This window comes from Rhamphochromis longiceps, linkage group LG19 (assembly GCF_057381845.1).
Source record: "Rhamphochromis longiceps isolate RC_006_pf linkage group LG19, R_longiceps_female_GT1.1, whole genome shotgun sequence".
In the NCBI taxonomy this organism is placed as follows: Eukaryota; Metazoa; Chordata; class Actinopteri; order Cichliformes; family Cichlidae; genus Rhamphochromis; species Rhamphochromis longiceps.
This window is the reverse complement of record NC_140575.1, coordinates 1,138,955-1,163,337: the sequence shown is the minus strand read 5'-3', so window position 1 is coordinate 1,163,337 and position 24,383 is coordinate 1,138,955. Positions and strand designations below refer to the sequence as shown.

At 46.7% G+C, this 24,383-nt stretch overlaps 1 protein-coding gene across 1 annotated transcript in view; it reads left to right on the top strand.

Annotated features, from left to right (window-relative positions):
• Nucleotides 1–24,383, top strand: part of LOC146645986 (MAM domain-containing glycosylphosphatidylinositol anchor protein 2-like) — a 143,666-nt gene that overhangs the window by 102,687 nt on the left and 16,596 nt on the right. The window contains exon 13 of the mRNA XM_085390784.1: nt 999–1,154. Within this exon, the coding sequence (XP_085246910.1) occupies nt 999–1,154 (156 nt within the window). The remainder of the gene's footprint in view (nt 1–998; nt 1,155–24,383) is intronic.

Sequence of the window (24,383 nt, the reverse complement as noted above, 5' to 3'; positions counted from 1 at the left end):
GGCAGTTTGTGGTGCATATGCTGTGAGAAACACAGCTCCATGGTGTTTTGGTCGAGTGTTAACTCTAAGCTCCACATGCTCTAAGGATTGAAAAGTCTCCATGGCATCACCAAACGCTCCAAAGTGAGCGAGCACAGTGTAGAAACTGTGAAACGCATTTGTACCATGGTACTGACTACTCAGAGTTTGGCTTCACGTTGTGACATTTACATTTAACGTACAACTGAGCCTGCTGTGCTGTAGCTCTAATACTTTACCTACTCCATCTATTGCCAGCGTCTGTAACTTAGTCATTTTGTTGCTGAACTGCAGAGCTGCTGCAGTGACAGACTGCTGCATCCTCGATGCATGAAGGAGCGTTTCTGCAGGTCCTTCCTCCCTGCAGCTGTCAGACTGCACAATCAGAACTGCTCCCAACAAACAGATGTTTACATCTGCACTGTAACTGCAATAAGTTAATTAACCGATTCACTCTACAACCTGCTCTGCCTCTTATCTGTAGCTATTTTTATTTAATTTAATAACTGTACATTACTCTCTGTTTATAGTAACCATTGTCCTTAATGTTTCTGCTCTGTGTCCTGTGTACTGTTTGTTTGTGTATCTGTCTTTCTGGCTGCTGTTTCAACCAAATTTCCCCTTGTGGGACAATTAAAGGATTATTCTATTCTATTCTATTCTATTCTATTCTATTCTATTCTAATAGGATGAAAGTAACATTTTGCTGGTTTCATTAAATATGCTAAAGTTATTATTATTAACAAATCAGCTTATTCTGAGCTGATCAGGTGGGAGTGGAACAACCCAACAGCTGACAGGGAAACAGCCAATCACATCACACTTCATGAATCCAGACTTGGAATATTTAATATTCACAAGTTATTAACTGATTTTCATGGACAATGAAACAAATAACTCTTGAATTTGATTTAGATTTTTCTGTAGGTCGAGCGTGTATTTATCAAGGTTGTATTTGTGTGTGTGGTTTGTGTGTTCAGGGGAGTTCCAGTGTGGTTTCGAGGATGAGGCATTGTGTTTGTTCTCTCAGGACAAAAATGACGTGTTCGACTGGACACGCCACAGTGCCGCCACACGAGACACCAAATATACGCCAAACACGGGACCAAGCTCTGACCGCACCGGCTCCAAGCAGGGTACACACACACACACACACACACACGCAGACACACACACACACACAGACACACACACACACACGCAGACACACACACACACACACACACAGACACACACACACACACGCAGACACACACACACACACAGACACACACACACACACGCAGACACACGCAGACACACACACAGACACACACACACACACACACACACAGACACACACACACACAGACACACACACGCAGACACACACACACACAGACACACACAGACACACACACACACACACACACGCAGACACACACACACACACACACACACACACACGCAGACACACACACACAGACACACGCAGACACACACACAGACACACACACACACACACACAGACACACACACACACACACACACGCAGACACACACAGACACACACACACACACACGCAGACACACACACACACACACGCAGACACACGCAGACACACAGACACACACACACACACGCAGACACACACACACACAGACACACACACACACACAGACACACGCAGACACACGCAGACACACGCAGACACACACGCAGACACACGCAGACACACACACACACACACACACACACACACACGCAGACACACACACACACACACAGACACACACACACACACGCAGACACACGCAGACACACACACACACACAGACACACACACACACGCAGACACACACACACACACACGCAGACACACACACACACAGACACACACACACAGACACACGCAGACACACACACACGCAGACACACACACGCAGACACACGCAGACACGCAGACACACACACAGACACACACGCAGACACACGCAGACACACGCAGACACACACACGCAGACACACACACACACACGCAGACACACACACAGACACACACGCAGACACACGCAGACACACGCAGACACACACACGCAGACACACACACAGACACACACACACACACACAGACGCAGACACACGCAGACACACACACACACACAGACACACACACGCAGACACACGCAGACACACACACACACACACGCAGACACACACACACACACACACACACACACAGACACACGCAGACACACACACACACACACAGACACACGCAGACACACAGACACACACACAGACACACAGACACACACGCAGAAACACACAAACACACACGCAGACACACACAGACACACACACACACACACGCAGACACACACAGACACACACACACGCAGACACACACAGACACACACACACGCAGACACACACAGACACACACGCAGAAACACACAAACACACACGCAGACACACACACACGCAGACACACACACACGCAGACACACACACGCAGACACACACGCACACACACACACGCAGACACACACACACACACAGACACACACACGCAGACACACGCAGACACACACACACGCAGACACACACACACACACACACACACACACACACACAGACACACAGACACACACAGATGTACAGATTTCATTCATGTATTTAGTTTGGTTTTCTACACTTCATTTAGCCCATATTTGGTCGTAATCTGAATTCATAATTATTATTAGTATTATTCAAATGTGTAATTGTTGCAGAGGGGCTGAATCCTTCTGCTGCTGAACTGTTGGGTGGGTCAGATTTATCAGTAATGGATAACAGCTGATTCAGTGACCTCCTGAACAGGTCACCAGTCAGTCACCGGCTTTCTTGATCAGTTTACACAGTGTGTTGGGGTCACCAGCTTCAGCACATTTAGGACCTGGCATCAACATATGTGGACATCACATCAGTCAGAGATGCAAACATGAGCCTTTTCTGGCTTCCTCCTATGCTGCTGTTGCTCATTGCATTCACTGCTTTTTGCAGTAGCAGCGAGGCTTCTCTGACTCTGTCAGGAGTCGTGGTGTGGAGCGAGGGCAAAGAGGACTCAAACGCAGGACTGGTTGAGGAGTGACAAACTGAAAGCCGTGTTTATTATAAAAAGTGGACAAACCGAACATGAGATGAAGGCACAGGAATGACGGCAAGACAACATCGCATCAATGACACGACAAAGAACTGGAATTAAATGCACAGGTTGAATGATGACAATGATTGGAAACAGGTGAGTACAGGGCTGAGCATAATCTGACTAATGACATAGGAGACAAGCTGACGCGGGAAAACAGGAAGTGAGAACATTAATGTGGCAAACTAAACTGAAATCACTGGGTCAACGACCCAGGTACTCTGACACTCTACAACATCTCCACCCTTCTCCGTGGTTGTTCCTCAGGTAAACACGTTTCCGGCGTACAAAGATCCAAGGATTTCACATTTGATCCATCCATTCGCTTATCCTTTTCAGGGTCGCGGGGGTGCTGGAGCCTATCCCAGCTGTCATAGGGCGAAAGGCAGGGTACACCCTGGACAGGTCGCCAGTCTGTCGCAGGGCCAACACACAGAGACAGACAACCATTCACACTCACATTCACACCTAGTGACAATTTGGATTATCCAATTAACCTATCCCCACAAGCTGCATGTCTTTGGACAGTGGGAGGAAGCCGGAGTACCCGGAGGGAACCCACGCAAACACGGGGAGAACATGCAAACTCCACACAGAAAGACTCCGGCCTGATGGTGGAATTGAACTCTGGACCTTCTTGCTGTGCGGCAACAGTGCTAATCACCGTGCCACCGTGCTGCCCCGTGCTGATTTCACATTTGATCCATCAGTCCATAATACCTTTTTCCAGTCTTCAGTAGTCCAGTGTCGGTGTTTCATGGCCCAGACTAGCCTCTTTGTCTTATTCTGACGTCTGGCTTTCTCGCTGCAACTCATCCTGTCAAACCTGCAGCTTGAAGTCTTCTCTTCACAGCTGAAAAAGACTTTCTTACTACGAGCACTGTTAAGCTGCTTGAAGCTGTTGTCCTGTGAGCCGCCATCACACAGCTGTTAACTCTCAGAAACTTGTCCTCTGATTCACTGGTGTCTCTGCAGACCTCTTCCTGTCACAGGTGGTTTCTCAGCCTTTGGATGCTGAAGGAAACTGGACTCACTGACACTTTGACTTTCTTTGTAATTTCTCTCTAGGACACACCGACATTTATAAGTGTTATGATGGTCCGTCTCTCTTCCATTGTTAATCACCTTTTCTGTACCAACACACTGCTTTCTGCAGTACAGTACTGTTCAGCTGATGCTGACGAGGGTACCACAGTGTGTCCAACACTGCTTTATGCAGACAGACGGGGCTGTAAGTAATCCAGAAAGGTTGGAACACCTGTAGGAATTAGTAGCACCAGCTTCCAAGGCTTGATCAACCTCCATTGCTGCAGAACAGCTTTAAACTGTTAACCCATGCTGTGTTCCCTGAAAAAGGCCTTTTTCTATCATTCAATAATAAATGCACATTATTTTTCCATTTTGGGTAATCCTACCTTGTTTTTGTAATTTCTGGCAGTTTACTACTTTCCTTTCTACCATTTCAAGCTGTTCATTGGACTGTAACAACTTGAACTGCAGTAAAAACCTGGAAAAATTTGACTGGTGTATGTTCTCCTGAGAACCAAGTAAAAAATAATCTTCCCATTTAACTTTTTTGTGATTTCCTTCATATTTGGAGCTAAAAGAGCCACCCATCATGTGACATATCAATGGAAAGCCCATGATGTCCTCTATTTAATACATCAGGACTTAGTAGGATAGCTCAAATAGACCAAAAGCAAATTTCCATTACAGAGGACATAAACCAATAGGCTGGTTTTCAGGAGGATGTGAGAGAAAATAAGGATAACTGGTGACTGTAAATGATATTAAAAAGGTTTCAGTGTATGTTTTATATTGGTGTCTGAAGTTGTATTCACTTGTTAGAAAACATCTGTTCCATTGCAAGTGGAAATCTCTTTTTCTATCCCACTTCAGTTCTTTCCAGACTTAAACAAACTGAAATTTCAGAACCATGAAATCATCTCTTTGCTCTGGGTGTGCGTCTGTTTAGTGTCTCTGCGTTTCATGGGGGCGATTGTGGCTCAAGAGTTGGCAGTTCGTCTTGTAATCGGAAGGTTGCCGGTTCGAGCCCCGGCTTGGACAGTCTCGTTCGTTGTGTCCTTGGGCAAGACACTTCACCCGTTGCCTACTGGTGGTGGTCAGAGGGCCCGGTGGCGCCAGTGTCCGGCAGCCTCGCCTCTGTCAGTGCGCCCCAGGGTGGCTGTGGCTACAATGTAGCTGCCATCACCAGTGTGTGAATGGGTGGATGACTGGATGTAGTGTAAAGCGCTTTGGGGTCCATAGGGAGTAAGTAAAGCGCCATACAAATACAGACCATTTTACAGTTCTGCAGCTCTGACAGCAAGAAAAGAAATGCAGATTAAAACTGACTCTGACTGTTAATCATTTCATTGAACTGTTCGACAGGGACCAAACCGTTGCTAACATGTGTTGCAGAGACAGGCGATGCCCACCCTGAACAAATAAAAAAGCAGCAACGCAGTGTGAGGAGTGCTCACTGACTGAATGAGAGCACCATGATTGACACACTACAGAGTTTTATTCTGCATCGGATAAAATGGTTTGTTTCCATAGTGTAGTTTAGGGAAAAGGAGTGCCTGACACTATGCCAGACTGTCACTGTCAGGAAACAATGACTTGAAAAAGAAAACAGATACAAAAATGGAAGAAGGGGGAAGGCATATGGAGGTGAGAAGAAAAGTCAGGAATGTGGGGTGAGAGCTGGGGCTTGAAATGTAGGGACTACAGCTGGGAAAAGGAGAAAGCTGGCCCTTTTATGTAATAGCGTGTTAGTTTTCTGTCAGATGTAATGGGATACAAACCGTCCAAAAGTTCTACTTTTCTCTCATCAGTCCACAGAAAAACTCTTGGAGACTATGAAGGTGTTTTTTGGACAGACCTTTGTGTCCTTTTTGTCACTGCTGCTTTTTGGCTTGGGACATTCAACATCTCCATTAGATCCCATTCCCAGAAGATTGTGATCTGTCTCTGTTAATGGGCTACCTGCTACATGACTTTATGGTGACTGTAATTAAACCTTTACTTACAGTGGTTTGCAAAAGTATTCGGCCCCCTTGAACTTTCCCACATCTTGTCACATCACAGCCACAAACATGAATCAGTTTTATTGGAATGATGATGATGGCGTGATGGATGAAGGTGAAAGACCAACACAAAGTGGTGCACACGTGAGAAGTGGAACGAAAATCAGACATGATTCCAAACATGTTTTACAAATAAATAACTGCAAAGTGGGGTGTGCGTAATTATTCAGCCCCCTTTGGTCTGAGTGCAGTCAGTTGTCCATAGACGTTGCCTGATGAGTGCTAATGACTAAACAGAGAGCACCTGTGTGTAATCTAATGTCAGTACAAATACAGCTGCTCTGTGACGGCTCCAGATGTTGTCTAAGAGAATATTGGGAGCAACAACACCATGAAGTCCAAAGAACACACCAGACAGGTCAGGGATAAAGTTATTGAGAAATTTAAAGCAGGCTTAGGCTACAAAAAGATTTCCAAAGCCTTGAACATCCCACGGAGCTCTGTTCAAGCCATCATTCAGAAATGGAAGGAGTATGGCACAACCGTAAACCTACCAAGACAAGGCCGTCCACCTAAACTCACAGGCCGAACAAGGAGTCTTTTTGTCGGAGTCTAAAATTGTGAGAGCGAGGCCAGTAAATCCACCTGCTGCGAACCAGGATTCAGGATCCCCAGCTGCGATGCAGGAAGGTTTCCAGCCTACTTAGAAGTGACAACTGCATTACTTCTTGACAGATAAGCTTATGAGATCTCAAAACAATACACTACCCGGGTAGTACCACTAACATTAACACTACACACACACTTCACACACCTGAACTGAAAAGACTGAAAAGAACTCTGAACTCTGAAACTGAAACTGAACTGACAGACTGACAAATATGGACTATTGGAACTGTTGAATGACTGTTTATGGTTTTGTTTAAATAAATGTTGACTGTTCTTTTAGCTGTGTGTCATTAGCTTCTTAGTCGATTCCTAGAGAACATGAGCCCAAGATCCTAACTTTCTCTACATTCTGTAGTCGTAAAGTATTGTGTGTTACATAGTACCTTTTCCTGGCGAGCCAGCCAGGAGTGATTAAAACACAGATGGACAGATGGATCTTAAACGGTCCATCGGTATTACTGGAGTTACTAGTCTAGATTCTGATGCTGATATTATTGCTTCCTTGGAGAAGTATGGGGTGGTAACAAGGATTCTAAGGGTCCCGAATGCACAACCAGACTGTGGGGAAACTGTCAGAATTTCCCCTTGAGATTGAAAATGTGACCAACAAGAATGTAAAATGGCAGGCTAGTCGCATTGAAGCGCCAGCACTGCATCATACTCCAAAGCCAGACCTTGTTTTGACTGACTCAAGCGATGAAAATGATATTGACAGTTTTTCTGACCACAGTACTACACCCTTGATAGAGACAGCAAAACTAAAGTACCACCACAGACGGCACCTTACATCCCAGCGAGTCACCCATTCAGCTAAATCTCAGACTTGTAGAGTTGTTAAACTAAAGACCACTCCAACCAAACTTCCAGTGGTGACAGATGAAGTAACTAACTCACCAGAGATACAGCGTATAGTAGTTAAACATGTAATCATAAATGACTCTGTCACTACACATAGCCAATCTAAATGGTTATGCTCACTCTCAGGCCGTGTGGGAACCCCCTCCACCAGATGCTAAACTTGACCAGATGCAATGACATTTTGGGCCTATGTTGGGATTTAAATATACAATCTTAATGCTTATTTGCTGAGTAGATTGTTTTACGAGAGGCCCAGACTTGACTAGGTCACAGGCTGACAGGAAACTGCATGTTTTTGCAGAATATGAGGAGCTGCAGGCAGAAACTAAGTAGAGTGTTTGATCGAAGCTTAAAGTGTGTGTGACGTCTAGAGGAAGAATATAAATAATCAGGCTTCTGTTTTCTGCCTGAGACTTGAGCTGTCGTTGCTGGGTGTGCTAAGTCTCCATTTTCCAGAAAATGTAAAATTAAAGATCTTTTGAGTTTGACCACTTTGAGCCGTGTCTTTCTTGGCCGTTGAAGAATAAAAAGAACTGGATTTAATACCTACTAAGACAAAACCTATTGTGCATATGCATTCTGTCCCTGATTTCCCATACTACACTGACACAAGTGCAAGTGTATTGCAGGCCTATATCTCTGAAACTGAGAGTCTAAAGAAGCAGTTTGTGGAACTGCAGCTGCAACTGACGACAAAAGCATCTCAAAAGCAAAGAAAGTGACGTTATAGCAATGGAAAAAACACAAGAGCCACCTGCACCTGTAGTTGACATTCTGGTACACCAAGTTCCACCACAAACCCCAGTGAGAGCTGAGCCTAAGGCTTGGTTCTGTTTTAGGTGCGGTGAAGATGGCCATATAGCCAGGAACTGCGAAAATGCTATAAACAAGGCTGTGGTTGATCAAAAGTACAAAGAACTAAAAGCCAGACAGGAAGAATGGAAAGCCCAGCAGCAGGGTCAAGCTTTAAACTGGAGCAGGTTCCACTAATGGGACATATGGGAACCAAGAACATTCACAAGAGTCCCAATTCAGAACAGAGATGTCAAAGTAAACAACATGTTGAATCCATTTCAAGTCACCTTCCAAATGGACTAGTCGGATCAAGGTCTCTTGCAGAGGTTAAGATTGGGGAACTATCACATAGTTGCCTCATTGACTCAGGGTCTCAGGTTACCACGATTTCGACATCATTTCAGTTGACCCACTTACCTTCTCATCCTCTTTTGCCATTAAATGATCTGTTAGAAGTTGAAGGTGCTGCAGGCCAAATTGTCCCTTATCTTGGGTATACTGAAGTTGACATCAGTTTCCCAAAGTTTCACAGAGAAGGAGAAAGTTGTAACTGTAACTGTAGCCTAAAATGGACGTGTCAGAAATATCTGTGCAGGGCCCGGATCCACTCTTCTAGTCGAGCCCCAAAGCCAGTTCAGCCTGCAAAGTCAACCTCAAGGAAGTACTGGTCTTTCTTGATGATCTTATAGTGTTTTCCAATACTTTGAAGGAACATGAAGAAGAGCTTCTCCATTTAGGACACATGGTCTCAGAACAGGGAGTGGAGACAGATCCTGATAAAATCTCTGCACTGACACCATGGCCCAGACCCACAAACCTGTCAGAACTGAAGTCATTTTTAGGCTTCACCGGCTACTGTATTATCGCAGGTTTGTCAAAGATTATTCCAAAATTACAAGGCCATTGAATGATTTGACAGCTGGTTATGTCCCTGCCAGGAAGCTGAAACACCACAAATCACCATCAAACAGCGTCCTGAACCGTCCTTTTAAGGAGAAATGGACTCCCTTATGTGAGGAAGTTTTCAAGGCCCTCTTTGATAAGTTGACATCTGCACCAGTGCCTGGGTTTGCTGACCCCAGGAAACCCTATGATTTACATAGCGATACTAGTTCACATGGACTTGGTGCAGCCCTATACCAGGAAGAAGAAGATCGGTTAAGAGTCATCGCCTATGCCAGCAGAGGCCTGTCAAACTGTGAAAGAAGGTATCCCACTCACAAAATTGAATTTCTTGCACTGAAGCAATTACAGACAAGTTTGCTGATTATTTGTATGGAGCTGACTTTACCATCATGACTGACAATAACCCAATAACCTACGTGTTAACGTTTGCTAAACTTGACACAACTGGACACCGATGGCTTGCTGCTTTGTCGAATATCAATTTCAACATATAGTACAGAGCCGGTAAAAGAAATCAGGATGCGGATGGATTATCAAGACGGCTGCATGTTTCTGTTGAAACTGATGACAGTACAACTGCTGAGGACGAGAGAGTAAAGCAATTAATTGCAAAGTTTACAGAGGGAAACAGTGCAACATTTCCAATGGATGCTCTAAAAGCTGTATGCGAGAAGTACCACATCTCCTGACACCAAAAGGCTAAACCACCACCTAGCTTCTGCGGTGGAGTGTTTGGCAGTGGATGCAAGTGCGATACCTGACAAGTTTGTTCAAGCCGACGTGCTGACTGGTACTAGCACTCCTTCCTCTCCCAACAAGATTGGGCTGCAGAACAAAGGCGTGACCCTATAATAAGCAGAGTCATAGACCTTGTCCATACAGGAAAACGCCTTTCCTATCGTCTTAGGCAAAAGGAGGAAAGGGAAGTCCAACTCATGTTAAGAGTACAGGATCAGTTGTCCATAATAGACAATGTCTATACATATATATATGTACGGAAGCGAGTGAGCCAAGGCCAGACTCTTTTTCAACTAGTGCTCCCGAAGGGGTACAGGGAAGTAGCTCTTAAAAGTCTTCATGATGCAGTAGGTCACATGGGATTTGAAAGATGGACTAATCCAGTAGAACGGTTTAACTGTACACTGCTAGGGATGCTTGGAACACTCCAAGAAGAGGACAAACTAAAATGGCGTGATCATGTGCAGCCATTGGCTCACGCCTACAATTGCACAAAAAATGACACAACTGGGTATTCACCCTATCAGCTCATGTTTGGGAGACAGCCAAACCTTCCAAATGATGTGGCTTTTGCACTTAATGTGAGCAGGCAGGACAGTGTAACTCACAGTGAATATGTGAAGAAGCTCAGAGAAAGCCTGAAGGAAAGTTACGTACTTGCTGTGGAACATAGCGAGAAAGCTGCCCTACGCAATAAGTCAAGATACGATCTAAAAGTGAGACAATCCACCTTGGAGGTTGGAGATCGTGTTCTTGTCAAGAATGTTGGAATACGAGGGAAACACAAACTAGCTGACAGATGGAGTCAGATGGTCTACAAAGTTTTGAAAGAGATCAATGACTCTGCTGTATATGTTGTTGCTCCACTCATGTCAGATGGGCCTGAGAGGACACTGCATAGAGACTTACTGCTACCGTGTGGGTTCCTGTCACGCTCAGTGCCAATCGAACCCAGTCATGGAAATCCAGAAAAAGAGACACTCAAAGGCAACACCTCCAAAGAGAATCCAGTTTCTGAAGTTGAAGGAGACTATCGTTATCTGGGTGATGATGATATTGTGGATTATGACTTTCCAGTAGTTTACAAAGAAGTCAGTTACCCAGCTTTCACTACTGTCAGTGAAATCCCCAAAGCAACTGAGTCTGTGTCAGAACAAAGTGTGGACCCAGACGAGTCTAAACCCTGCAGTAGAGGAGTTTCATTCTGCACCCGTGGAGCTGGATGAGAGTGATGTTTCACTTCAAGGCTCAAGTGGAAATGACCCTCCAATGAAAGAAATAGGTGTTATTGTTAGTGAGGAATATTCATCTGTTGTCACAGCTGCACAGCAGTCGTGTGGTGAATTGAGTAAAGGATCCAAGATGCAGGCACTGACTGGGGTGCGAGTGAATATTTATTTGCAGAGGTGATAAGGTGACAAAAACAGGAGGAGCAGAGCGGGGAGTAAACCAACCTAAACTGGGGAAAACTAAAGAACTCAACTTAAACCAAACACGCACAGGGGGAGGAACAAAATACACAATGAAAGATGGCGGAGAGACGCAGACTAAACACCAGGTTACACAGAATGATGCAGACGGACACGGAGTTAAACAGACGACGCGACAGAGAGCACAGGAAAACACAGGGCTTAAATACACGGGGAGTAATCAGGGAATGGGCCACAGGAGGGAGACACAGCTGGGAGCAATAAGGCTAACGAGACAGGGGAGAGGTAAAACTGAACACACTGACATGAGACATGAACTTTCAGAATAAAACAGGAAACTAACAGACACAGAGAACCAGACAGGACACTGAACATGACAGGCAGACTCATGAGCAGACACAATAACACCATGGACAGACAGAGGGAACACAGAGAAGTGGGAGCAGGCAGGCAAAGAACAGAAACCTAACAAATGGCAAAATCACAACAGAATACACACTCGGAATGAACAAAAGCATAAGGAAACACAAAACACTGAGTCCTCAGACTCAGGACCATGACAGTACCCCCCCCCCCCCCCCCCCCCCAAGGGCTGGCACCAGACAGCCCAACAGAAACACAAAAACGGACCAAAACCAAAAAACCCCCCCACGAACCAAAAAACAGAAAACGACCCGACCAGGGCGGGCGGTGGGGGTCCAGGACGGAGGGACACAGTCCGAAAAGGCCCAGACGGACAAGGTCAGGGGGCCGACCCGGAGGCCAAAACAGTTCAGTTCCGGGGGCCGACCGTGTGAAAGGCAGCGGCAGTGGGGCAGGTCCGGAGGCCGGCCACGCAGTAGGCAGTGGTGTGGAAACAGTTCTGGGGGCCGACCGTGCAGACGGCAACAGCGGCGTGGAAACAGCTCTGGGGGGCGACCGTGCGGACGGCAACAGCGGCGTGGAAACAGCTCTGGGGGCTGACCGTGCGGACGGCAACAGCGGCGTGGAAACAAGTCCGGAGGCCGGCCACGTGGAAGGTAGCGGCGGCGTTCAGGAGGGCGTTCAGGAGGGCGTCCACGGTGGCGGAGATGCCCAACAAGCGGCCTGGCAGATGACCGACGATGTGGAGGTGGTAGTAGGGGACCTGAAGGCTGCGTGGCCCCTGCAGCCCCAGGCGAAGCGGAGGCTGGACCAGACGAGGCGGAGGCGGAGGCTGGACCAGACGAAGCTGATGAGGACGCTGAAGCAGAAGCTGGACCAGGCGAGGATGATGAGGATGCTGGAGCCGGACCAGGCGATGCTGATGAGGATGCTGGAGCCGGACCAGGCGATGCTGATGAGTATGCTGGAGCCGGACCAGACGAGGATGAAGACACGGAGGCTGGACCAGACGAGGATGAAGACACGGAGGCTGGACCAGACGAGGATGAAGCAGTGGCTGGACCAGATGAGGATGAAGCAGAGGAAGCAGTGGCTGGACCAGATGAGGATGAAGCAGAGGATGCAGAGGCTGGACCAGACGAAGATGATGAGGATGCAGAGGCTGGACCGGATGAAGCCAAAGCAGACGCTGGACCAGGCGACGAGGATGAAGCCAAAGCAGATGCTGAAACCGGACCAGGCGAGGCCGAAGACTCTGAGGCCGCAGCAGGCGAGGGTGATGAGACTGCAGCTGGTGATGAGACTGCAGCTGGTGATGAGACTGCAGCTGATGGCTGGACGGGCTTCTCGGGCCCCCCAGCTGACGAGGCAGAAGGCTGGACGGGCTCCTCGGGCCCCCCAGCAAAAACAGTCTCAGACCCAGTGGGCACTGGAGCCCCTGGCACACACAGAACAGAACCAGCAGGCACACGGGCCTCTGGCAGGGACGCAACAGAACCAGCAGGCGCGCGGGCCTCTGGCAGGGACGCAACAGAACCAGCAGGCGCGCGGGCCTCTGGCAGGGACGCAACAGAACCAGCAGGCGCACGGGCCTCTGGCAAACACATGGCAGACGGCAGCTGCACAGAGCATTGAGTCTGCTCAGGCAGCGACGGCCGGGTGCCGTCCCCAGCTGGCTTCTTAACCGCCAGGGGTCCCGAGTCTGCTGGGGGCTGAGACCCAGCCTCTGGGGAGGCCCTGGGGCGAGTAACAGTCTCTAAATTAGCCAGTTTCTGAGAAACTAGAGTGGTTTTAATGGGTTTGTCTCTCCGCTTAAAATGGGTGCTAGGAACGGGATTCAAAATGGGTGGCACAGACACAGCCTCCAGTATGGAGGGAACGGGTGATCGGGCTAATGGCATAGATGCAGGCTGGGCTAATGAACTGGCTAAAGGCTGATGTACTGGTTGAAGTGAGACTGGAGTTGGTGGTGGAGTGGATGAAACACAGTCAGTTACTGTTATGGATGTTTTGAAAATGCCAACTTGTGAGAGGTCAGTTACCACGAAGGTAGGTAAACGCCGTGTACTGTCTCTACTTTCACTATGAACAGCCCCAGAAAACACAGTCCCAGAAGCACCAGCGTCCTTAAAACTCACCACAGCTGGTTGCACAGGAGTCCCTGAATCCGGCTGTGGGGTGAAGCGCCGGTGGTGCGAATGTTTCCTCCCAACCGTTGACGGCTCCGACAGGCAGGGAAAAACCTCTGGGGGATCGGGCCGTGAAACCTCCGGTGGGTGACTCTGAGACGGATGCTTTGTGGCGGTCGTAGTCCATTGTTGCTGGGCGCAATCCGCTACTTCCCGAGCTTGCACCGCTTCCCGGGCTTTATGCAGCTCAGCGAGTAAGTCTGTAAATCCCCGGACCTGGTGGAGATAGGGATTTCCGGCCAGGATTGCTTCAACGGCATTTATCCCCACAACCTTCGCTCGTGCATTGGAGGTGTGGGTTACCCAGTCCACCAGGCGTAGGGCCCGTGTGAGGTCGCTCTCCCCGGTCAGGGCCGCTGGATCCATCTTGTGGTCGCGTCGTACTGTCACGGCTGCACAGCAGTCGTGTGGTGAATTGAGTAAAGGATCCAAGATGCAGGCACTGACTGGGGTGCGAGTGAATATTTATTTGCAGAGGTGATAAGGTGACAAAAACAGGAGGAGCAGAGCGGGGAGTAAACCAACCTAAACTGGGGAAAACTAAAGAACTCAACTTAAACCAAACACGCACAGGGGGAGGAACAAAATACACAATGAAAGATGGCGGAGAGACGCAGACTAAACACCAGGTTACACAGAATGATGCAGACGGACACGGCGTTAAACAGACGACGCGACAGAGAGCACAGGAAAACACAGGGCTTAAATACACGGGGAGTAATCAGGGAATGGGCCACAGGAGGGAGACACAGCTGGGAGCAATAAGGCTAACGAGACAGGGGAGAGGTAAAACTGAACACACTGACATGAGACATGAACTTTCAGAATAAAACAGGAAACTAACAGACACAGAGAACCAGACAGGACACTGAACATGACAGGCAGACTCATGAGCAGACACAATAACACCATGGACAGACAGAGGGAACACAGAGAAGTGGGAGCAGGCAGGCAAAGAACAGAAACCTAACAAATGGCAAAATCACAACAGAATACACACTCGGAATGAACAAAAGCATAAGGAAACACAAAACACTGAGTCCTCAGACTCAGGACCATGACATCTGTTCATGATTCATGTGCTGATATAGATCCAGAACCTCTGAAAGAAGTTATTGACGTAACTCAGGAGCAGTACCAAACAGGGCTGTCGGATGGAAAAGAGGAGAGTGATGGAGATGGATTAGAGGCAGAAGTTGCTGAAGATTAAAAACCTCCAGAAACAAGAGAAATCAGGCGGTCAGCTTGGAACAGGACTGAACCTAGCAGACTAACCTACAACACTTTGGGAAATCCCTTAACATTAGTGATGCATTCTCTTTTAAACAGTCTTGATCACATTTTTTCACATGCCCTTGACTCAAACCCTTCCCCATGTGTTGGCAGAGTAAAAACCATTTAAAGTGACTGCTGTCATGCAGGGATGCATGCCGATTTAGGGCATGTGTGTAAATCTTAAGCACAATAAATCTGGACAGATGAGATGCCATACTAAACTTCCACCTGCTTAACTGCAGATCCACACAGCCCAACTGTCACCTGGTTAAATATGCTGACGACACAGTTCTCCTGTCACTGCTGTCAGGCCCACTCTTCAGGAGTTTGTAGAGTGGTGTGACAGCTCAAACCTGAACTGAACGTGAGCAAAACCAAAGAGATGGTGGTGACCTTCTCCAGTAGGCAGAAGGATCTGGCTGCTTCAGTTACCACCACCATCCACGGGAAGCCAGTGGAGGAGTTGAGGAGTACAAATACCTGGGAACCATCTTTGACAACCTCCTGAAATTCTCTGCCAACACAGAGGAGATTCTCAGGAGGTGCCACCGACACCTATACCTCCTTAGGAAACTCAACTCCTTTGGAGTCAGCACAGCCATCATGATGACTTTTTAATATGCTTTCCTGGAAAGCATCATGACCTCCATCAGCTGCTGGTTCCCCTCCCTCAGCCTTCATCCAGGAACAGACTGCAGCACACTGCATCAGTGTGCTCTACAGTCATTGGCCTGTCAGAATTCTGGCTCGGGTTTTCAGCCAACAGGCCCTCAGACAGAATCAGAATCAGAATAGTGTTTATTGGCCAAGTATATGTGCAGACACATACAGGGAATTTGGTTCCGGTAGATGGTGGCTCTCAAGCACAGCAATGTAAATCACACACACACACACACACACACACACACACACACACACACACACACACACACACACACACACACACACACGTGTCTATATACACATTACACATACATACACAAAGCTGTGTAAACCAACTATAAACAACTAATCTAAACTTATATACATAAAATACAGAAATGAATGAGGTGGAATGAATACTACAAAATGTACATAAGGTGCAGTTGCAGTCTGGCAGTGGGAGCAGTGTGACAGGTCAACTGTTTAGGAGGGAGCTGGCGAGGGGAAAGAAACTGTTCCTGTGTCGGGTGATCCTGGTCTGCAGGCTTCTGTACCGTCTGCCAGAGGGCAGCAGATCAAAAAGTCTGTGTGCAGGGTGTGAGGGGTCTGTGATGATTTTCTCTGCCCGTTTCCTGGTTCTTGAGAGGTACAGATCCTGGATGGAGGGCAGGGGGCGCCGATGATCCTTTCTGCTGCCCGTACAGTCCGCTGCAGTCTGCTCCTATCCTGTTTAGTGGCTGCTCCATACCAGACTGTGATGGAGGAGCACAGGACAGGCTCAATGACCTCAGTGTAGAACTGGATCAGCAGCTCCTGTGGAAGACTGTACTTCCCCAGTTGTCTCAGGAAGTACATCCTGACAGGCAGCCAAAATCATCAACGACCCCTCTCACATTCTTCACCACGCATTTCAATGGCTCCCCTCTGGGCGACACCTCTACTGCATTTCCTGCAGGACAGAGAGGAGGAGGAGCGCCACCTTTGTCCCCAAAGCAGCTCTGCTTTTTAACTCCAGCCGATGAGACCATTTCCCACACCAGAAACATAAACTACACTCTTTTATACTGCCGACACTTTACTCACTTTTACTCACTTACAGTTATTTATTCACCTTTCAGTCACTTTAATTTTAAAACTGTATATACTGTATATTCTGTGTATTTATTGCCCTGTCCTTATCTTCAAAGTCATGCTGCTCTGTTGTATCTTAATTGCCCCTCGGGGATAAATAAAGTCTTCTGATTCTGAGTTTGATTCTGCTTTCTATACAGGGATCAGCTGAAATGAATCAGAAAGAATAACTCCCAACAAGGGTGAACAAACACCTAAGATATGGTCATTTCATCAGTGGAACACCTGATTAAATGCCACATTTTCCACTGAGGTTTGGCATTTCTTTGTGCCACACAGGCAGACGCAGGTTATCAGGAAAAAGCAGCACATCAGTGTCAGACTGACTTTCACAGCCTGATTACAGAGAGACGCGTCTGACTGAATTATCTGTATACTGTCACAGTGACACTGGGTTTGTAAGTAGGTGGAGTAAGCTCGCCTGTCAAACTGTCCAGTTATTGTAAGATAACTTTAGCATCTTTCCCTGGATAAATTATTTTGAAAATAGTGATGACAGTTCATAGTTGAGTTTGTTTGTTAATTTGCATCTTAGTTCATAACACTCACTAAAACCTGCCAGCTGTCAAAGAGATATTTCTAGAAGGTCCAGTGTTTTTGACCAGCAACTGAAATCAACGTTAAAACACAGCGTGTTGATGTTTCAGTGCCAGTCAGAGACAAACAAAAATGACGATGCTGACTGTGGTCTATCAGAGCGGGAGAAAATGCAGCCAGCAGTAATAACAGAGCATTTCACCTCTATATATGTATATATATACATATATAGAGGTATATAGCAGTGGGCTTCCCACTGACTCCTTCACCTGACCCTGGACACTTGCAATCCTGAAGGCAGAGGACATCAGAAATGACAGACAAATATAAACAATGCAACTTTTAGTAAATGTACATTTATTAAATTTCATTCTTAAAAATTATCTTCTTGACAGCACACATACTTTGTAGTTGTCCCACTTATTTTTGGGGGTGACTTTCCCTTGCAGGCCCATCTTCTCGGGAATAGTCCTGATCGCACACAAAAAAATAAGAGAAGAGAGAAAACCATGACAACTATGATAATCCCTAAATCCAAAAGTTTTCACAGCAGAACACAAGAGGAATATCGTCTGGACATCGCAGGTTCTGCACAGAATGAGGGTTATTGAAACCGTACTCAGATGAATATGATGTGTAAATTGATTTATCCGTGTACCTCCATCCCACAGTCGCTGAATTTTTTACCCCGGTGAAGAGGTGATCGTTTTCTCCTCTAGTTTTAATGAAGTCTGCCGTTTGCTCTTTGGTGCCTATAAACATATCACAAAATGGTTGATTGGGAAAAATGTAAGCGCCAATGAAAAAACGGAGACCCACCATACAAGCAACAACAACATAACCGCTATAAAAATGTAACTTTTGTACCACCAGATTTTCATATACTTACATTTAAAAGTGTATTCGTCTCCCAGTTTATCTTTTTGTGCCGCCATCGTTGCGTGAATGAAGTTCTGTGCAATGAATTCTGGGCCGGCTAGCTATCGAGCTGGTGGGTAACAGACGTCTCCGAAAACGTCGAAGCACTTTTGCAAATATGCGATATCTTGACAAACCGAGCAGATATTTGATGTTTACACAGCTACTTTCTCGCCTGAAAATATGTTAAAAGTTTATTTTGTGACCCAGAAAGATTAGTAAGAGTAATTTTAAAACTTAGAAGCGGCCGCCATTGCCGGAAACTGGAGCTTGGCTGGGCCGCGCTATGAATTCTGGGATATGGTGGGCCATGAAGGACAGACCGGACCCATCCTTCAAATTCGGGGAAAAGGAGGACGCATTTGTCGGCTGCATTCGGAGGAGTCTACGAATTTGGACAGCCTTCGGCGCGTCGCTGTGACGTAATTCAACGCCTCTCTCTGTCTCTCGCTAGCAAAGTTGACCCAGACAACAAAGTAAAGCTATTTTTCAGCTACGAGCCCGACACGAACCGACTTATTAGCCAGAGGTCCTTTTACTACGGTTCAGAGCCGCGGACCTGACAACAGGTTAGTACCTCATACCACAGTGCAGCAAAGCAGTCTCATGAGCGCTGGGAGGGACAAGCCTAGAGTCCAGAACAGACAGTGCAGGAGATGACAAGGTTAGTAATTGTGTGGTGAAAATTATACTTCTAGTTATCTTGATTGGCAAAAGAAAATACACAATCTGCTTCTCACATATAGGGCATTTCCAAGACTTTTTTCAGAACTTCTTCAATTTCTTTCATCACAGCTGTGCTGTGCCAGATGTTCTGTTGACCCACAGTGAGAGGCATCATTTCAGAAACACCAGGAAGACTGAAACTCGTCGCCAGGATCAAGCAGGGCTCGTGATCTTCACCAGCAGCTCCCTCACAAGAAGGATGAACCCAGCATTTCATGAACACTGATGGAAACCTTTGCTTTGTGTAATGTTAGAAGTACTCAGATAATCCTCCGAGGGTCTGGACTTTTACATAATGTCATAGCTTTAAGTCCTGTAGAAAGTTAAATATATATTGTGCTCTCTGGTTCCTCTGGTATGAATGACTCTGAATTACTTTATGATAAATAACACACTATTGTCAAAAACAGTAAAAGAATTCCAGATCAAGTTTTTAGTTCAAATACAAGTAACAACCTTTGAGTTTACTCAGGTTTTATTTAATTGTGTCAGAGAAAACATCACATGCTCTTCATGTAGCTGAGTACATTCAGTGTTTAAAACAGAAGCTGTGCAGGTCTGAGATCAGCAGTTTTCTGAAACACCAAACTGAGGTACTGTTAATGCTGATGTACAGTGACACAGTTACAGGGGTGATTAATCCTTTTGACCTTTTGTCTTTAAATTTATCAATAAAACAGCTGCAGCTTTCACTACAGCACATGTGGTACTTTAGGGGCAGGGATAGCTTGGGGCAGGGATAGCTCAGTAGGTAGAGTGGTGGCCCCATGATCGGAAGGTCGGGGGTCGGGGGTTCGACTCCACTGAACGGCTACTCTGAGGTACCCCTGAGCAAGGTACCGTCCCTACACACTGCTCCCCGGGCGCTGCATTGGTGGCTGCCCACTGCTTCACTGGGTGAATGGGTTAAATGCAGAGGAACTATTTCCCTATGGGGACTAACACGCACACACTTTAACCTTTGTACTGTTTTCTTCAGTTAATTTTGGAATTACTACAAAGAGTGAAGATATAGGATAATCTGTCTGCTGTCACTGGGTGGTGCTGAGGTCTGAATCTGAGGACAGCTCCTGTAATCACAAACAGAATCATCACAAACTGAAATATAAAGTTTATCTCAAATCTGAAATAGAGCTGATCCTTCTCTGTCCTCACACACTCGGGATCTGAAGTTGTTCAGTCCTACAGTTCTGCCGACAGCTGTTTATTTTTTATTTGTTTTAAAGGCCTTATATACTAACACATTTTCTAACATCATGTTTACCTTTGAGTTGTTGATGCTTTATAAATGGACATCTGCAAAGATGAGATGATGGAGCAGGTTTCAGTCGAGGTTCAGTCTGCTGCTGCATCCTGGTCACAACATACAGAGGTGTTATCAGCTCAGTATTGAACAAGAAATATTAACGTTTCAAATTATTTGTCCTAAAGGATGCAAGCTGTACAGAGTACTGCACATGTGACTTTGTGAACATAATTCATTAAAAATAATTTGGACAGTTTTGTAACCTGAATATTTGCAACAAACAAAAAATACACAGAGTCAGTGCTAAAAAATAATCAGGGGAAAAATGTAACATTTTAACTTAAGCTGCCAAGCGGAAGTAGTTGGTTTCAGTACATAAGTATCGGGCTTTGCTATTTAATCCGTAGCTATTGACTAATGAGGGGTTACTGAAGTGCCAGGTTTTTAAAAGTTGGCGTTAACGTCGTTCCACATGTGGAAAGCGACAGAAAACATGCTGCTGTTTGCACATATTTAATAATCAGCTCTGCACAGGAGCAGAAGCAGAGTCCAGCCTGTTGCTCTTACAGTATAATACTCATAATAAAAGTACCGTGGTTAGTCACTGAGCAGCCCGGTGCGTTTCTCTTGATTTCTTTAGTCAGGGTAAATTCATTCACCTGCACGGGTTAGCTAAATGACCTTTACAAAACAAGTTTCCCCGACAGCCGAGTGCTCATCTTAGCTAGTATTAAACCCGATTCTTTGATCCCCATGATAGAACCGAGAAAACCCGACTCAGGAGTGGTCAAAACATTTATAATTCTTTATTCAATCATCTTCCGGAAGAGAGAGCCCTGCACAGCCCAGAGCCAGTTGCCATTCCTGAACAGACACATGCAAGTTTGTCCGTGACCGCAGCCGCGTGTTATCTCCAGTCATTGGTCAGCATTATAATGTATGCAAATACATGCGGGTCGGAATCATCATACATCATAATCTTGACACTGCCGTCTTGTAAACCTTCTTTTTCACTCTTGTCCTTTTGTCACAAATGATCAGAGATGTGCAGGATCCTTCACCAAAGGAGAAAACTGGACATGTCAGAAATTTCACTTAGGGCTGACCTCATGTGTTTGGGTCTGGCATGTCTGTGCTTAGCCCCCACTCAGATTAGGTCTCCCTTTTTTAATGTTGATGTATGCACGCTGAGTTCCGGTACAGGAGTCAGTGAAGACCTCTCTTCACCCTTAAAAGACTTTTTGGTGTAGACACTTGATTAAATATGGTGGCCTTGCAGAAAAAGTGACCTGAGGCACATGTTTTATTTTGGTTTGTTTTTCTTACATTGAACTAAAACTGTCATGGCTTCCAAATCTCACTACCATCACAAGTTCTCCCTGGTAACACGTTTACAGTCTCATCGACCTATAAGAAATTTTGCCCGTCAGAGTTGGTTTTGTTGTCACACCACATAACTGGGAGAACACTTTAGTCAGATTGGATTACCAGTTGGGAGAGCTGGAGGTGTTTATAGCCTTGCTGTCAAACTCACCTGTGAATCTCAATAAGTGTGTTGGAGATCTCCAAAGCTGAACACTTGAGATGTCCCGTAGCAATTTGTTGGCAGAGAAAAAGCGACACAGCAGAAATGTGGACTGTAAGTCACAACCGGTCATCACCAGAGCGGCTTCAGGAGAGAAGAGGCTAACTAATGCAATGGGATTGGCTGTCAACACCTGGGCATCAGACTCTGCCCTGAGGTAGAGGAACAGCATCACTGAGAGAAAAATGCACTTGCAGAAAATTCAAAGATTCAAAGAGCTGCAAAAGCAGGGAAACCCCAAACCCAGAGCTCCCCAGAAGTGACTGAGTCCCGTCTGCTGTTTAAACTTACATTCAGAAACAGATGATTTGTCCCACATAATGCTCTGTACCCTTCCTCCTGCTCTACGCCTACACTACCAGTCAAACCAGGACACACCTTCTCATTTAATGGTTTTTCTTTATTTTTACTACTTTCTACATTGTAGATGCAGACTGAAGACATGAAATATATGAAGCAGGATATGTAGCAAAGAAACAAATCATGGAAATCTGTGCTTTGCACTGGTCTATGCAGAAAAGGTGAATGGTGGTCTCTACATGCATGGTTTGCACTGTGAAGCATGGAGGAGGAGGTGTGATGGTGTGGGGGGAGGGGGGGTGCTTTGCTGGTGACACTGTTGGAGATTTATTCAAAACCGAAGGCACACTGACCCAGCATGGCTACCACAGCATCCTGCAGCAACATGCCATCCCATCTGGTTTGTGTTTAGTTGGACAATCATTTATTGTTTAACGGCACAATGGCCCCAAACACACCTCCAGGCTGTGTGAGGGCTATTTGACCAAGAAGGAGAGTGATGGCCTCCACAGTCACCTGACCTAAACCCAATGGAGATGGTTTTGGATGAGATGGAGCGCAGAGTGAAGGCAAAAGGGCCAACAAGTGCTCAGCATCTCTGTGAACTCCTTTAGGACTGTTGGAAACCATTTCAGAAGACGAGCTCATGGAGAGAAAGCCAAGAGTGTGCAAAGCAATAATCAAAGCAAAGGGTGGATATTACGAAGAGTACTATTGTACTATTATTGCATACAGCTGATCAGGATCAGAAAAATGCATCATGATGTGTTCATTGAGAAAGCATGGTCATTAGAAATACAGAATTTCTTTAATTAAAACCAAGACTCCAATCAGCCAAAGAAGCTGCCTCACAGTGCTCTCAGAGGTCAAGGAGTGTCTCACTGTCATGGTCCGCGGCCCGGCGTCCGGGGTGCTGCTGGGATGTCCACGCCCACGAGCGTGGCTGCTAACCCCACACCTGCATCCCATCCCAGGCGATCACCAGGTGGACTATTTAATCCTGCCCTACCTGCTGCTCCACGCCAGTCCGTAGTCGCCTCGCAGCGATCACAACTCGGCGTGTTTTTGTTTTCGAGCCACCTGCCTGTCCACCTGTCCGCCTGAGATTTGGTTCACCATCAGCTTCGCCGTCTCGACCCCTTTTGGAGCTCCACCCCCCTCTGGTTCACTCGGCCCGGCTATCACCCCTCTCACAGCCCCGCTCTCGGCGTTCCCTGTGCGGTCCCTCGGTTTCTTCTGGTTTCATACGTTGTTTTTCTGGCTACCCTCACGGGACACCTTTAATTGCAATAAAAATTACTTTCTTTATTCGCTCCTACCCTAGTGTGTGTGTTCTGCTACTGGGTCCTGCCTGCGCTCGGAACTTCGGTTCATGACAGTACGGACTGGCCAGTATGGACCCAGCAGATCCACTCCGCTCCGCTATTAATAAACAGGGCGCTATCCTCGGTCGCCACGATCAGCAGCTCCAGTCTCTCCAAGACCGTTGTCAAGAGCTCAGTGACACTCAGAATAAATTACAAACTAGGCCGTCCGACCCCGTGCACCGCGGCGTGTCGCCTCCGCCGCTGGAACCCTTCCACGGGGAGCTGGACCTGTGTGGGGGGTTCCTTTTCCAGTGCTCCTTGTTTTTCAGTCGCACGCCTCACGCGTTCCCCACGGATACTGCTAAGATCTCCCACTTCGTGGGATTGTTACGGGGGCGTGCTCTAGCATGGGCTGAAGCCTACTTAAATTCTCACCCCATTTGTGATTGCGATTACGATGACTTCCTGGAGGAGTTCCAGGCTACGTTTTCCCCTCCGGTATCGGAGGACGATGCCGCGCAGAAGTTGCTAGGGCTCCGTCAGGGGCGGCGCAG